Raw genomic sequence first — 15,826 nt, forward strand, 5'->3', positions numbered from 1 at the left:
AAATATTTAATATAATCATTCGTTATTTATTTCATAAAGTATTTCAGAGAAAATCGTTTCAAAGACTTATCTCACGGTTTGATTGAATTGGAACAAAATTTAGGATGAAATTTAGAAAGTTGATTTGAATATTTTCAAAGCTAATGATTTCAGCAACCATTATGGGAAAATGGAAATTATTAGTAAATTTGTAGTTACAATTTAATTCGTTCAATCACCCAGAATCACAGATTATTGAGTCGTTTATCAATGGTCATTTTTCTTATGCTCCATTTCCAAGGTTAACAATCGATTAATTGTCTAAAAATAAGAGAAATGTCATCACAAGATGTAGAGTAAATTCAAAATTCCACAGGCAAGCAAAATATAGAATAAACTAATCACTGAGCCTTTCACTGGAAAGCGATAGAATGTAATAGAGATCTTTCTGATTTAGCCTCAAAATCTTGTAACAATTCATCTATATCATTATCAAGATCGTCTGATTGTGATAGTAATTGAGCTAATTCAAGAATCAGGAAAGCTCCAATAGTGGCCTCTTCGTGATTATCCTGTATATCAATGTTTATCACGTGAACTTTGCTATTGTCAGTTGGTATTCGAGCAGCTAATTCTGAAAAGAGAAAAATATAAACAAAACAAAAATCAATTACAAGGCAAACTGATAACAAGAAGTAAGCTACTTGAAGATAGAAATATTCAATTAAAAATTGTATGTCTTGTTCCAATAGACAATAAAGCTTAGGTTTAGTTTATCAGAACTACCAATCACCTTCAATTACTTGATCATAGACTCTTTCTTCACAAGTAAATATGACATCAAATTTATCAAAACAGTCGTGAAATCTCTCTGGCTTTTGTTTAATTCTCCTATTGCGGTCCAACATGTGAAGAATCCCATTCTGAGTGTATCTGGAAAAGGAAAATCAAATAAGAAACAGACAAACAAATTAAAAAGGATGGGATAAACAGAATTAACATGGTTAGAAGAGCAAAAGTTCAGATGATAATCCAGCTCCAATAGAAATAACATAAAAAAAGACACTTACAAAGTCTTATCTTTGTTTATCAAATCAGTATACATTTGATCATATGTAGTATTAAAATCATATATATTTGGTTTGTCAAATGAAGGTCCAGGTAATTTTACACAATTACCTGATCCAAAAGATCGTACATTGAAACCTTTCTTATTAAGGACTTGATGAGCTTCCATACTTCGATTTTGGTTAGAAGAGCAAACAACTGCTAGTCTTAAATCTCTACCAGTCATTTTTTTAAAGGAAGAGAGAATCAATTAGTATCAATAAATATCGAATGGATCAAGTTAAGAACTAATCAACACTACACTGTACAGATAATACAAAGATTAGGAAAGTATTAATGAATAATTACAAATAAATTAAAACAGTTTAACCAATTGAATCTGTAATTAAATAACACCTGATCTCAGTAGCCAAAAAATAAATTTCATTGATCAATAATAAACATTCTTTAGAAAAGCAGCTTAAAAGCTTGGTTACTACGAGGCACTAATGTAGCGACACCTCATGTCTCATTTTTGCTTAGTTTGATTTGGTCACCGTAAGAGCTCGGTTTAAACTAATTGAAGTTTTTAATATCGAATAATATTTCAGTTCAAATATCTAATTTTTAATTTGAGTTTAATTATTAACAATTTCATTCAGATTTGTCAGTTAGTTTCCTTCTTCATTATTTTATGTCTAGAATTGAAACTCCATATTGCGCTGACAGGTGGAGTTGCCTTTTAATTCAATCAACCTTCCAGAAGTGGACGAACTGAGCCCAGGAATATTCACTGGATATGTTCGAGATTAAATTCGAGCAACGCAAACTAAGAAATTAAGGAAAAATCTCTACTTTTATACAAATTTTGTGTAAATGAGACAAACCTTTTCGCATCAATTTGAATTATTACTTTCTAATCTTCATCGATTACTTTTTTCAGTATTCAAGGGTTGATCTAGAGATTTGAAGATGCACATTCATCAGCTTGAACAATATCGAAATCTTAACATCTCAACTAATAATTCACATTAACGTCTATAACTTAAAGGCTGGGCTGCAGTATTGGCTAAGTTGAAGACCAATAAAAAGTTGTTTTAAATAAACTTTGAAATGCCAAATTCAAAGAACGGGAACAGCTTTATGGCCAATCTATCGATAGGTTAGTAATACTTTTGCCTTCGTATATAATTAGTTTATACAAATTGTAAATTTAAGAAAATTAATATTGATTGGTACTTTTGTAGCTGAACAGGTTGGAAACTGATCTGGAGATATTGAAAAAATGCCATCTTTAGCCCTAACTCATTGAGCCATTTCTCGACTCACCAGTGGCTTGTCCAAACCAACTTTATGCGTTAAATAACTTGGGCTAAAAATGTTGCTATCCAATCCGAGCTTTCTATGAGAAGGAGATGGAAACCAGAAAAGAGTCAGAATCAAAAATTTCTCAATATTTTCTCAAGTCTTCATTTTCTGGTATATTTTTGAATTATTCATTATTATTTCTTAACAATTATAAAACACAAAACGACTTAATTTAAAGCTAATTAATGAAACTATTGAGTCCTTAAGACCTTTAAATGTTAGTAATAAAAACATTTCAGATGCTTGTAATTTTAAATCACTCTATAGATAGAGTGGGATAGAAATGGAAGGTTTTTTGAATACATATCAGAACGAAGTTGCAAGGGAAATCAGAAAGGAGTCAGACTATTTTCGCATAATTATTTTTATTTTTGAACGCGATAGTGATCGATCACAAGATTGTGTTGATTTTTCATCTCATATGATTTCAATTTTTTAATTGATAGAAATTAAACAGATAGTTTAGGAGAAATTGCAATTCAATAAGGTGACATCTTGCTCCAAACAACCTAATAAATTTTTTTGTAAATACTTTTTTGATTTTGTCAATGTTTTTGTTGAGTTTTGTTGCTATTTGTTGGAGCCTTGAACATATGCAAGTAGGCCCACGTTTTTTTTGACAATTATTGGTATTGTAAGATTATATATATATATTTATATTTATATATGTATATGGATGTGTTTGTTTGCGTGTTCTGTGTTACAATCACAGAATGTGTTGACCAATTTGTTTAGTAATTAAAAGAGAAACAAAAATAATTGAAATAAAGAACGAGAAATAACACTTTTCGTAGTTTTCAGCTAGATGATGAAAAAGAGGACGAAGACAACAATGGAGATAGAGGCAGATATAATGGTGGTAGCATGGATGTTTCAATATATTAAGGATGGAGATAGAGAAAAAAATTGATAATTGAATAATTAGAAGACCTAAACAGTTGAGGTCATTATCAAATTAAAGGTCAACACATTTTTCGATTGTTTGAATAACCACTGGGCCGTTGAGTGCAGCGTTGACGGCGAGTTGGCCTTCGGTTACTTTGAAATTTGACCAGATTCTGTCGGTTGAGGAAAGACTTTTTAAGATATTTTTGAGATCCTTGGTTGATAGCTTTTTGCATTGGTGCTAAGTGGTGATTTGTGATGTCTGAAAGATAACCTGCTATAAAGAGAAAGAAAATGAATGTTAGAATTGAAGATCAATCAACTGAAAAGTAACTTTTAGGGTGAAAGCAATAAAAGGATAACAAAGGAAAGAAGAGTGAAAAATTATTACCATTTCTTTCATGATTTTCAATTGGTGCTTCACGAGCTTCAGCTCCTCTCGGTGGTTGGCGTAGATTCATTTCAACATTATTTTCGTTGCTATTGGATGAAGATCCATTATGATGACCTCTATTCGACCGATTGGATCCTTTAGGTGCTCCAGAAGTCATTCTAGCCAATTTTTCGACAGTAACAGCAATAATCGATACTGTATCAATTATACGTCTTGTCGCAAGACATTGGTCATTGTTGGGTTTGGATTCGTTTGATGTGCATGAAGATGGTGATACAAGTGATAAGGGTGAGCTACTTGGTGATAATGAAGATGTAGAGGGAAGTGGATAAAAGGAATCCAGCGAAGAAGTGTGCGAGTGGAAAACGCTGATCGATGGATATTCAATCAGAATATCTTCCAATGGTGAAGCAGAAACTTTTTTGCTAGATTTTTTATGGCTAACAAAACAAGGAGGGGGTGTCACAAACCAGGAACCCTCCATTGTTCCAGTGTGATTATTGTCTCGTGATTTTCTTTTTTTCCTTTTATTGGCAGTTTCTTGGTTTCTTGCATTAATATTATCACCAATCATACCATCAGCTTCTCCATCATCTCGGTCATCATCTTCATCGTCTTCATCCTCTTCTTCATCTTCTTTGTCCTCCGAGTCATCGCTGGTGGCTGTGGTAGGAAAATTACTGGCAGTCAATAGTTTATTATCACTATCATTTTCCTTGTTTGTACTCTCTCCATCGACATCACTTGATGAATCCTCGGCACTGATCCCATTTTCTGGTTCATTTTCAGGCAATTCACAATTTTTACTTGAAGTAAGGCTTCCACTGCCTGCTTCGGTTGGTTGTTCACTCGAATCAGCACTTAAATCCGATTTTGGTTGCTTCAGTTCAACCAAGATCCAATCATCACCATCAGATCCTTTAACTGGAGTTTCTTTAAAAAGATTTTCTAGCGCCTCTTCAGAGTATTCATTTAATCCAAATAAATAGTTCGCAAGGCCAGTTAACATTTCAGGCAACTGAGAGTTCAAGTTGTGTTTAACAAATTGAAATAAAGCAAACTGATTGCGTTGGTTACAATGGAAGGATGGGTAAACAAAGAGAAAAGTATAACAGTGATATTGTTGTGGGCAACAGGAGATTGGTTAAGTTAAGTTAGGATAGAGGGTAGCTTATTACAATTTTACTGTTGGTGAATTTTGAAATGAAAACCTAACAAAGAGTTCTTTTGGCAAATTGAACTTTGTATTGATTATTAGCTATTTCCCCTTTTTTGCTTATTGAATAAATAAAACAGTTTAAATTGGTTAAATCTTACGTTTTTACGATTGTGTTGATGATATTGAAATTGAAATACTGGCGATTTTAAAATTTTTAACAAAAGACAAGAGGAGATAGCATAAGATTCAAACAAAGTAATGGCTACCAAGTAATTATTTGGTAATGATTGAGCTTAAGATGAAGGCGAATGGCCAATACAGTAATTATTTTTGAAAATTGCTTGATAAGGTAACAGATAAATTGGTAAATTAATAAATACACAAACAATGTAAATCACTGGATTTGTCAGAAATTTGGGTTAATTGATCCTAGTAAACAATGCAAAGGTAAAAAAAGGTCCTTTGACTTCACAATTTCAATTTTTTTTGAGATAACAAGATTAAATTGCGAAGAAGGAATTGAACAATTAGAAAAGAAAAATGAAGGTTACAAAGAAGATTTAAGTTAATTAAAAATCACAATTAAATGAATCCTTTTGTGTTTTGGTCGATGGTTTGTTGGTTGGCTGCTAGTTGATGACAGATATTATATACACAATATATTATAATAATATAACTATTATATATTATAGTTTACAGTAATTTTTATATAACTACTAATGATTTAAGGTTTATATTAACAATTAATATATTATATTATAAAATTGAGTGAGACTAAAGGGAGAGAAAAATGACAAAAAGAAAGATAGAAAGAAGTTAATAATAATTTTTCAATGTTTTTGTTTTGCTGTTTGGTAATATTTGAATGATTAAATCGTTCTCTTTCTTTCTTCATTCTCTATCTCCTTCTCTCTCGCACTCTCTCTCTCTTTCTCACTAATGTTTTCTTTATTCTCTTTCTAGTTCACTGTCTATTTTGGTTTCCATGTAATCAACGCTCATGTTTTTGCTTTGCTTGAAACGTCACAAGGGGAAAAAGAGGGGTAAAATGAACAAAATAAAGCTAAATTGGGTTGAGCTAACCAGGATTTGGTCCACCTATCATATTTTGGTTGACATTTTGTTGCTTTAATTTTGTAAAAATGATGTCAATTTTAGTCTAATTATCGCTACTTTTTCAACATTTTATTATTGGTTTGAATATTTTTGAAACTTGATTCATCGGAAAGTTTGGTTAGAGGTTAAATAATAAGGATTTTAATATCAAAATTGATTAACTTACGTTTTTTGGCTTTGTATTGCTGTTGCTGTTGTTGATGTTGTTGTTGTTTGACACTCAATGGGGATTGGCAAAGGGAAAGCTAAATCAGCTGGTTGTTGTTTCTCTTCTTTCTTTTTTATCTCTCTTTCTTTCTCTCTTTATTCACCTTCTCACTCATTCTTCATTGCTTCTTTGTTTCTTCTTTCTCTATCGTTGATAAACAAATAGACAGAGAAGAAAGTAACATTACCATCTTTCTCCATCTCTCACAACTTTCCTTTCTTGTCCACTTTTTTCCCTTTGTTGTTGTTGTTGTTGTTATGGCCTGGCCGTTTCTTTCTTTGTATCTTTTGTTTCTTTGTTTATCAATTTCAGAGCACGGAAGAGGATCTTGGTCAGGTGATCAGAATATTGAACCCCCAAAAAGTGTTGGACTTGGGCTAGCTCTTTATATATTTTTCAATTATCCTTTAAGGTGGAGTCCAGGTTAAAACCTGAAAGCCACCATAATCATCATCGCCATATAATCATCATTATTATCACCATTAAAACCATCAACTACTCTTTTTAATCTTATGTTTTCATGGAGATTTTATTTTGGTACCTTTTGTTTTGACTTTCATTCCTTCCTGTGCTCACTATTAAATTAAACTGATTGTTTTTATTTTTCTCATCCTTTTTTCCCCATTCACTTGTTACTGACAGTCTTTTTATTTGCACAAACCCAATGATGATGTCAAACATGATAAATATAACAGTTAGCACACTGAAAGTATATCATGTTTACAATGATTAGGTGAAAATTCAGTTTACACTTGACGACTAAACCAGATAATCAACCCGAATTTTTCCCAAAATCTATTTAGCTTCAACCTTTTCAAACTAGAAGCAAAATCAAAGACTCCTACTACCAGAAGAGCAACCAAAAGAAGAAAAGGTTGTTTTACAAGTTTTACCAAGTTACATTAACTAGTCGCTGTTGCTACGAGTACGACTGGTAATAATCGCTTTCTTTCAACATAATTTCTTTGAATACATTTAGCTCTTACCAATCTCTTCATTATCGTCCTTACTTTTATCATCCTTTCATACTCTCTTTCTTCACATCATCATGGGGCTTGCGTAGGATTTCAATCCAATAATTACACCAAGTAGGAATGAGTGAAAGTGTGCATTCTGCTCGTGATCATCATGTTCGACCTAGAGAAGGAGAAACTTGTAACCAGGAAGACTAACAAGTATACTTTGAGTGTAGAGATTCAGTAGAGGAACAAGCGAAGAGGAGATTTTTTTTCATTTCAAGGTTGATATCAATTGACTTCCGCACTTTTTTCAATTTCTAGGTTTGCTGGTGAAATTATTCAAAATATATTCATCATTATTGTCATAATTTTAGACATGTACATATTTTATCAGACTAAGAATTGTTTGATTTTTTCAAGGTACCGATCAAATTAACGAGTAATTTACATGAAGAACAAAAAAGATTAAAATGAAATTAACCTCAAGGTTGTTAAATTGAAGTAAATTTATAAACTCAAGAGCAAACAGTTTTAAATAATTTTGCAGAGGCACCTCTAAATTTTGTAGTCAAATTTTGGCAACTCGAATCGTTTTACCTCGTATTATGGGGTGAAGCATAATTTTGCAGTCTAAATCAATTATCAAGTAACTTGATGCGGTATGGACATTAGCAGGTTTAGACAAATATTTCACGGTAAAGATATCATGTTCTGATTGTAAGGACTCGAAAGGTAAAAAATAGTGACATCGAAGTTGATTCTATGAGTGCAACAATCACCAGACATTAGATCAGCTCGTATCTAAACTTGTTACCACATATATTGTACATTGATCTATCTATTTTACTCTTGTGATTAAATAAATGTCTGTAATAATGAAATATCTTACATCATAATGCAGATAAAACTTGAAGGGCTTTTAATCGTGGAAGTTTCTTGGATGATAAAACAGGTTGAGGAGTATGATTCTGACTATTTATAGAAAATTTTGTGGTTAAGATTGAGTCAATTAGAGACACTCTTTGAATGATGCACAGCTAATTAAGCATCTGATCATCTAAAAATCAGATTAAGATGTTTCTTCACTTTCACTAGTCCGATGTGTGTCTTTCATGAACTTGAACCTTTGACTTCAAATCTCATCCTAGATAGACATGTGATATATTATGATCTAACCGTCCATAATCAGAATGTCCATACTATCACAAACTCATAAAAATGATGAAATCTCAAACTAAGTGAGATAAAATGGAATACTGATTTGAAGCTTTTCATATGATTATGACAAATTACGCGATCCTGGTTTAACAAATTTTATGCATTTATGACTAACTTTTTCAATGTGATTTTACTCTAAGGATAGCAAATTCATAAAATTTAGTGCAAAAGATGACTGACTTGACCGAAAGCATTTTGTATGAGTTTATCTATTCAATTTGCAATATTTGCAATATACTACACTTGAACTCATCAAACCGAGTTTAGGACCAATGATTAAATAAAGGTTAGAACATAATTTTATGAATTTCTATTTATGAATAATTTTATGGTAAAACTTGTAAGTTAATTAGAAACACACATGACACAATGTGATGAATATCACATGATATTTGATGGAGAATCAGTCAATAGTCAGATGGAATTTACCGTTTATTCACTGTCACTGGCTCTACGCTTGGTTCCACGGCTTTGACCAACATGAATGGTGAATTTTTCTTCTTGATCACATCCCAAATAGCCGTCAGATATGAAATAAAGTGTGTAGGAATGATCACCAGATGATGGGGCTATAAAATCGAGTTTGACTGTTTGCTTTTGAGCTAAGGTTATCCTTTTAATGGAGATGAGAGAATTTGTCTTTGGATCGCCAATTACGAGCCACCAGCCTTCTTCACGTTTCTGTTGATGCATGAAGTGAAAAGAATGAAACAAAAAATTAATAAGCTTGTAGATAGGCTAATATAGGCTTGGAGAGATTAACATCACAAACAAAATTTAAGAAATGTATGTGACAATCACTACCATACATACCTGAGGGAAGAAAGGTGCAATTATTGGACCAGTCACTTCATCTTCTCTTTCTAATTGTATTACCACATTTACAGACTCTCCGCTTGTTATCGATTTCTGGTCTACTACTTCATAATTCAGTTCAATGCTAGGGTAACGGTTACAAAAACGGGCTAAATCAGCCATTTTTGCATTATCAAGCTGCAACAATGCATTTCTTTCATCTTCATCTAATGTCATTATATCAAATATTGATTCAACTCCTTTTTCAGTACACCTCTTAATCATTTCAGAGGTAAAATGAGGCAATTGTTTCAAGTAAGAATCCTTATTCCAAACGGCTTGTGTTACCATTTGAGCAAGTTCCATGGCAACTAAGGCAGGACTGAGCCATCCATTGGATGATAAAACATCAACACAGGCTTGAATAAGTCGAATAGACCTTGTTAAAATTGCTTCAGTATCTGATTGTAATTCAGCTGGCAATGTCATCCTGGAAAGGTGAGCTTGAAATAGAAGATTTGTCTTTAAATGAGGATCGGTATACTTTGGATTTTGGATTTTGTTTGGAACTTTAGACAAAAGTTGCTTCAATATGGCATCTTCCCTATGACGAATAGGAATGCTTTCATATTCAGTTGCTGAGCTGATAATTTCAATCAAACTTTTGAGTCTGGTCTTATTGTGCAAAGACAAACTGAATAGCTCAATGGTCGAATAATTGATATAATAATAGGCTGCAATCATTCCTAAATTAAGAGGTGTGACATCAATTTCATCTTCTATGCTGATACATTTAGATTGCTCCAAATCGTTGAGAGTATTTTCAACAAGTTCGGACAAACTATCAGAGAGAATTCGATGGCTAACCCCGGTTAGTGAATAATAATTGGGGTTTTGGGTCATTCTCCGATATAAAAAGGTCCAAGTCAAATAATCAACAGCATCTTGTTTGTTTTCAATTGTCTTGGTTACTATTTCAGCATTGAAATGATCATGAAGGAAATAGTTTAATTGACTCTCAACAGGTAGTGGTTCATAGAGGAATTTCTTAAAATAATCTTTCTTTGCAGCTTGACAAAATAGCACACATTTACCATCTTCATCACGCAATGGACGGTTAGCTCTGCCAATCATTTGCAGGATTGTTACTATTGGATAATCTTCATAAGCATGAATTTTTCCATTGTACACTTGAGTATCCATAATAATCACCAAATGAGCAGTGATAGTCAAACTGAATGCAAGCGCAGCTGATATGACAACAATTTGTACAGCACCCAGATCGAAAAGCTGTTCAACAATTCGGCGATCAGTTTTGCTAGTGCCTTCATGAAGATAAGCAACTCCATTTACAATTGTCTCTTTCAATGTTGAATCTGACAATTTGTGAACAAATGGTTTCAAATCTTCTTCAGAGCAGTGTAGGAATCGGTTAGGATTTTCATCACCAGCCGTGTACATTAAAATGTCAATCGCTGTAACACGAGTTTGCTTACGTGAAGGCACAAACACTATAACGGGTTTGTTTGGTGAGAAATTGTTTATGGATTGGTAAACAGGTTTGGACATAGCCATAATTCGCGTTGCATTATGGGTTTGATTAAAACCTCGGATATGTAATTCAAGTGGAACTGGTCTAATATTTGGATGGAAATTGAATGTCATACCGGAATTACAACCAAGCCACTGTGCAACATCACGAGCATTTGTTAGAGATGATGAAAGAGCTACGATACGTATAGATTTTTCAATCTGTGAAGAGATGTACCTGGTTCGAGAACAAACTACCTCTAAAACAGGTCCTTCCTCACCAGAAACTAGATGAAGTTCATCAACGATGAATAAATTTACATTTTGTACATTTTTTCGCTGTTTCCAACGACGTGAAAGAATATCCCAATGTTCAGGAGTACTAATGATAATATTTCCTTTGGCTAAAAGTTTGAGATCAGCCGCAGTTTCACCAGTAAGCATTACGACTTTTTTATCAAGTAGTTTACCAAATCTTTGAGACCAGTCTGAGAAAATTATTTCGGCAAGTTCATGCTTTGCTGTTACATAAACACAACGTCCATCTGAGTTATTGGAAAATAAGCGAAGCATAGCGAACTCAGCACAAACTGTTTTGCCAGAGCCAGTTGGTGCACCAATGAAAACATTGTCATCAGTAGTATACAAGGCGTTGAAAACTTGTGTCTGTACAGGATTAAAGAATAAAAATTTGTCTTTATACAAAGTTTCATAAACAGGATTTTTCAGAGCAGATATTTCCAAAGGTTGAAGATCGAGTAATGCGGTTGGTGGTAAGTACTTTTCAGGAAGCAAAGTGTGTCTGAACGAGATGGGAAATACTGTTTCAGAATTTAGCCAGCGATCTGAAACTATTCGAATGAAGTAATGAGGTGGTAAAGGATCCGTTAGTGGAACAAAAAATTTAACAATATGATCATCTTCAGCATACTTTTGTTTCAATAGGAAAAATTCATGATGTAAAATAATTTCTTGATCGACGTCTTCAACTAGAATCCAGAAACCTTCAGATTTACCATGATATTTTGCATCCCAGTGGAAATCAGGAGTGATTGTTAGTTCAACTCTCAAAGTTGCACGAGTAATTGGTTGAATATGAACAGTTAGATCCAATTTAGGAAAACGATGAACGTAAAGATGCACTGTTTTACCTATCTTTGGTAGCCTTAAAAGCTCTCCGATTTCATTTGGTCCTAGATCATAAAAACGTTCCCATGGAAAGTTCTTTTTCTCCAATTTTTTAATCACATCTTCTGGTATCTTTTTGAATTGTCTTAAGGGAGACATGGAAAGCCACATTCTTTTATCAATCATTTTACACAAAGATAAAGCTTTATCGGCTAGTTGAGCCCAGCCTCGGTGAAGTACAATCTCATGAATAGCTCTCATTAATCGAGCTGCACTTTGAGTGATGTAAACCATATCAGCCATCAATGCAAGTCCTTCCAGTTTCAATTGAGAGATGTATGCTTGAAGTAAAACATTAACTTTGGCACTGGGTTCCTCAATACTTTCTTTGACAGGGATAGGAACTCTTTCCATTAACTTTTGTAGTTCCAATTTTTCTTCTTCTCTGATTGTTATGTTTCTAAATTCACCGGACAATGAAAAAACTCGAAATAGTTCAATTTCACTTAAAGTTGGCTTCAACAATTGATTATAAACTGACATGGTTTGGTGGGTACAGTAATAATGACTGGCAATTCGTCCAAGTTCAGTGCTTTGGAAATAACCACTTTTTCTTTCAAATTTAACAAGTCCACTTTTGTCCAGCATAGAAGCAGCTGTAAATACTAAACTGGCCAAATGTTTCTGAAGGGTTGGGTCTTCATTGACTTCATCACCTCCAACACCATAGAGTGATGGATTTTTCAACATCCTAATATATAGATAAGAATAACCTAACCATTTTGTGGCTTCTTTAATACTCTGGATGTTTCCAAGAACAATTTCGGCATTTAATAAATCTGGTAATTTAGCCACCATTTGACTTTCGATGGGAAGTTGTTGATTCAATAAAGACAGATAATATTGAAGTTCGCTATGTTGAGTAATCAAAATACCTTCTCCTTTAGTATCGAACTGTGGTCGACCAGCTCTTCCAAGCATCTGAAGAACATCTAATGCTCCTAATTCAGTCCATCGTCCCTTGTCTGGATTGTAAATTTGAGTTCCTTTAATAATTACAGTGTGAGCAGGTAAGTTTACTCCCCAAGCAAGAGTTGCTGTTGATACCAGGACTTGAATATGACGGTCAGCAAATAAATCTTCAACCAGAGTACGTTCAACTCTGGACATTCCAGCGTGATGGATACCAAAACCATATGGTAATAGATCTTTCAATTCGAGATTCCTAACATGATCAGCTTCAGTCCTCAACACTTGAGTGGAGGCTGAACCTTCTCGAAGAAACATACCAAGAGTATCCTTTTCTAAGCACATGTCTCTCAATGTTCGAGCAGTTTTACCAGTTTCTTTACGAGAATGGACGAATATTAAAACTTGATTTTTTCCTGCTTGTTCTATCACTTTTTCATACAAAATTTCGTTCATAAGTTGGTATCTTTTCATAGCTTTCTTCTCAGTAATTCCAATAAACTGTTGTTCTAAGGGCACAGGTCGAAAACTATTGTCGAAATAGTAAAGACCCGTTTTTCTGTTGACTCTTAAGAACTCCGCGACATCTTCATAATTGGGAAGAGTTGCACTCAAACCAACGATTCTGATTTCATCTTGAGCAGTCTCTTGATTTCTAACCATACGAGCAACCAAAGTTTCAATAACGGGACCACGGTCATCATGCAATAAATGAACTTCATCGAAAATGATAAGACGAACAATTTGAGTATAACTACGTTCTCCTCCTTTTCGTGTAATAATATCCCATTTCTCAGGAGTACAAACAATAATTTGTGTTTCATTAATTTGTTCACGACTAAGCTGGTGATCTCCAGTCAATTCAGCAACTTTGATTCCATAAGAGCTCAATCGACGACTAAAATTTTTGACCATTTCTTGTACTAAAGACCTCATAGGAGCAACATATATACATTTAAAATCATCAACATTGATTGTTCCATCCTCATTAATATGTTTGCCTATTTCACGCATCATACAGAGTAAAGCGACATTTGTTTTACCTGCACCAGTTGGAGCACAGATAAGTAAATTTTCATCTCTTTCCATGGCAGCTGGATAGATTCTAGATTGTATACGATTTAAAGATCTAAAACCTTCAAAAGCAGGTTGTGCATAGGCAGGTAATTGGTCAATCGGAAGCAAGTTCTGTTGAATAGAAAATGTTAATTTAGAAAACAGCTCATAACCGAATAACATTACGAGTATACTTCCATAATTGTTCAATATCTCTCTTCACGTTACCAAATATACTGCAATTCAGTTTACTTGGGGTAAGCTAGAAGAGAAAAGTTGAATGCGGATCTTTTCAAAAAAAGTACTAACCTCATTATCGTCAAAAGGTTTAGGTTTGAGAGCTGGGACATGAATCTCTTCATAACCTTTTCGAGCTCGCCTAAATGAACCTTCTGGTAGCTGACAGCGTTTGTTAGCCATGAAATGTGACCCTTGAGCAAAAACAAGATCTTCCAAGTCCAGCATTTTAACTTTAGAAAGTTGCGCTAAATTTTCTTCATCTGGCTCCATGTCGGATTCTTTTTCCTTAGCAGCACGTTTTGCAGCACGCTCTTTTGCACCTAAATCACTTTTTTCATCGGTACTTTCCAACATAGTGAGGTAAGGTAACAACTCAGGGTCCGAGCTCATTCTTTGGCGCAGTTTATTTTTCTCTTCAGCACTTTGAGCAGATGCCAATAAAGTACAGTAAAGAATCATTTGACGATTTTGGCGAAGAAGTTTGATGAAATCAAACTGCTTAAAACCTAAAAGCATAACTAATTTGTTTTCAGCATCACGGTCATCAGACGCAGTCTTAAGAATGTCCATGACTTCGGCAGCTTTGTTTTTAGCTTCGACTGGATCTCCATAGGTTTTGTTGAGATTTCTTTGAAGCCAGTAAGCATCTATTTGTCTAGGGTGCAAAGCCTCAGTAGGTTTCGAGGTAGGAGCCGAGCTTTTTCGACCACTAGAAGCTTCAAGATAAGTTGCTTGAAGTGTTGCTCCTTCTCCAGTTTCTTCACCTTCACCATCGCCATCATCGCCATCATCAACGACACGCATTATATCACTCTCTTCGTCATCGTCATTTTCTTCAAATTGAACATTAACGCCATAAGTTTCGTCCATGTTTTCATCAATAGGAATATCTGGTTTATCATCAAGTTTATAATCAGTTATCTTTCGACTCAAGTTGAATAGAATGTTGAATTGCTCGGATGAGAGGCTGCCGAGTAAACTTTGAATATCTTTGTGTTTTTGTTTTTCTGTCATCTTTTCATTCTTCAACGAGGCTAATACTTCATCAGCAGCACCACACAAAACATCTCTGGGCTGATCACCTAAAATATCATGAATAAACTTCAAAAGAGCTTCGTAGGTTTGTCTAGTCTCCGGTGTCTTAGGTGTGTAGAATATCCCCATTTCTTCATAATCATCAGTCAAAAGATTGCTTCGTGCACTTAAGCCGGCAAAGCTTGAAGATGTGAAGTCTGAGGCTGCTGCCTTGGCCTTCTTCCTTCGTTTTCTTTCTTCTTCTTCTTTGATCGCTGAAGGCTTTGATCGCTGATATTTATCCCCCATTTTGGTTGATCCAATTTTACCAGCCAATGAGACAACCTCACCGGTGGCTTCATCTCTAGGCCTTTTTTCGATCAGTCGAGTATCAGCCTGAAGAACTAAATTGGAGTTCTAAAAAGGAGAATGGAATTACAATTGATATCAATAATGAAACGCATAAATTGCAATTGGCAAAGGGGAAGAGGAAAAACGACTTACCGCCTTATATTCATACTGTTGAATACGGGCTGCTTCATCAGCCATTGTTGAATCTTTCTCTTAATTTTTTAAATACACAAATGGAATTAGACAGGCAACTTAAACATACTAATTAGGATAACACAAAAAAATTAAGAGTCAATTAACTTTTAGATAAATTTGATTCAAAAAATTAATTAAATTAAACGCACACTTTTACACCCGAGAACAAATTCATCATGATGATAAGCCGGTTCTGCACCATCTAGTGGTCATAT

At 34.1% G+C, this 15,826-nt stretch overlaps 3 protein-coding genes across 6 annotated transcripts; all 3 read right to left on the bottom strand.

The window, feature by feature from the left end:
* Window positions 1-3: 3 nt before the first annotated feature.
* Ssu72 (Ssu72 CTD phosphatase) lies at window positions 4-1,475 on the bottom strand. The gene is made up of 3 exons (XM_015930204.3): window positions 1,050-1,475; window positions 773-912; window positions 4-613 (listed from the first exon to the last, which is right to left on the bottom strand). Exons 1-3 carry the CDS (start codon window positions 1,271-1,273, stop codon window positions 393-395), a joined length of 585 nt encoding a protein of 194 aa, XP_015785690.1. The 5' UTR covers window positions 1,274-1,475; the 3' UTR covers window positions 4-392.
* A 1,327-nt stretch (window positions 1,476-2,802) lies between these two features.
* Window positions 2,803-6,504, bottom strand: LOC107363034 (uncharacterized). Of its 4 annotated transcripts, none has more exons than XM_089269471.1 (3): window positions 6,115-6,504; window positions 3,671-5,606; window positions 2,803-3,553 (listed from the first exon to the last, which is right to left on the bottom strand). In XM_089269471.1, exons 2-3 carry the CDS (start codon window positions 4,680-4,682, stop codon window positions 3,357-3,359), a joined length of 1,209 nt encoding a protein of 402 aa, XP_089125597.1. In that variant the 5' UTR covers window positions 4,683-5,606; window positions 6,115-6,504; the 3' UTR covers window positions 2,803-3,356. The 4 variants fall into 4 exon arrangements, with proteins under 4 accessions (XP_089125597.1, XP_089125596.1, XP_015785686.2 ...); XM_089269470.1 differs by having other exon boundaries at window positions 2,803-3,556; XM_015930200.3 differs by lacking the exon at window positions 6,115-6,504 and having other exon boundaries at window positions 3,671-5,692.
* Window positions 6,505-8,628: 2,124 nt separating this feature from the next.
* Brr2 (U5 small nuclear ribonucleoprotein l(3)72Ab) lies at window positions 8,629-15,789 on the bottom strand. The gene is made up of 4 exons (XM_015930198.3): window positions 15,570-15,789; window positions 14,121-15,482; window positions 9,147-13,943; window positions 8,629-9,014 (listed from the first exon to the last, which is right to left on the bottom strand). Exons 1-4 carry the CDS (start codon window positions 15,612-15,614, stop codon window positions 8,766-8,768), a joined length of 6,453 nt encoding a protein of 2,150 aa, XP_015785684.1. The 5' UTR covers window positions 15,615-15,789; the 3' UTR covers window positions 8,629-8,765.
* Between the last annotated feature and the right edge of the window lie 37 nt (window positions 15,790-15,826).

This window comes from Tetranychus urticae, chromosome 3 (genome assembly GCF_039701765.1).
Source record: "Tetranychus urticae isolate SD_2017Ah chromosome 3, NJAU_TeUrti_SD_1.0, whole genome shotgun sequence".
NCBI classification, from domain to species: Eukaryota; Metazoa; Arthropoda; class Arachnida; order Trombidiformes; family Tetranychidae; genus Tetranychus; species Tetranychus urticae.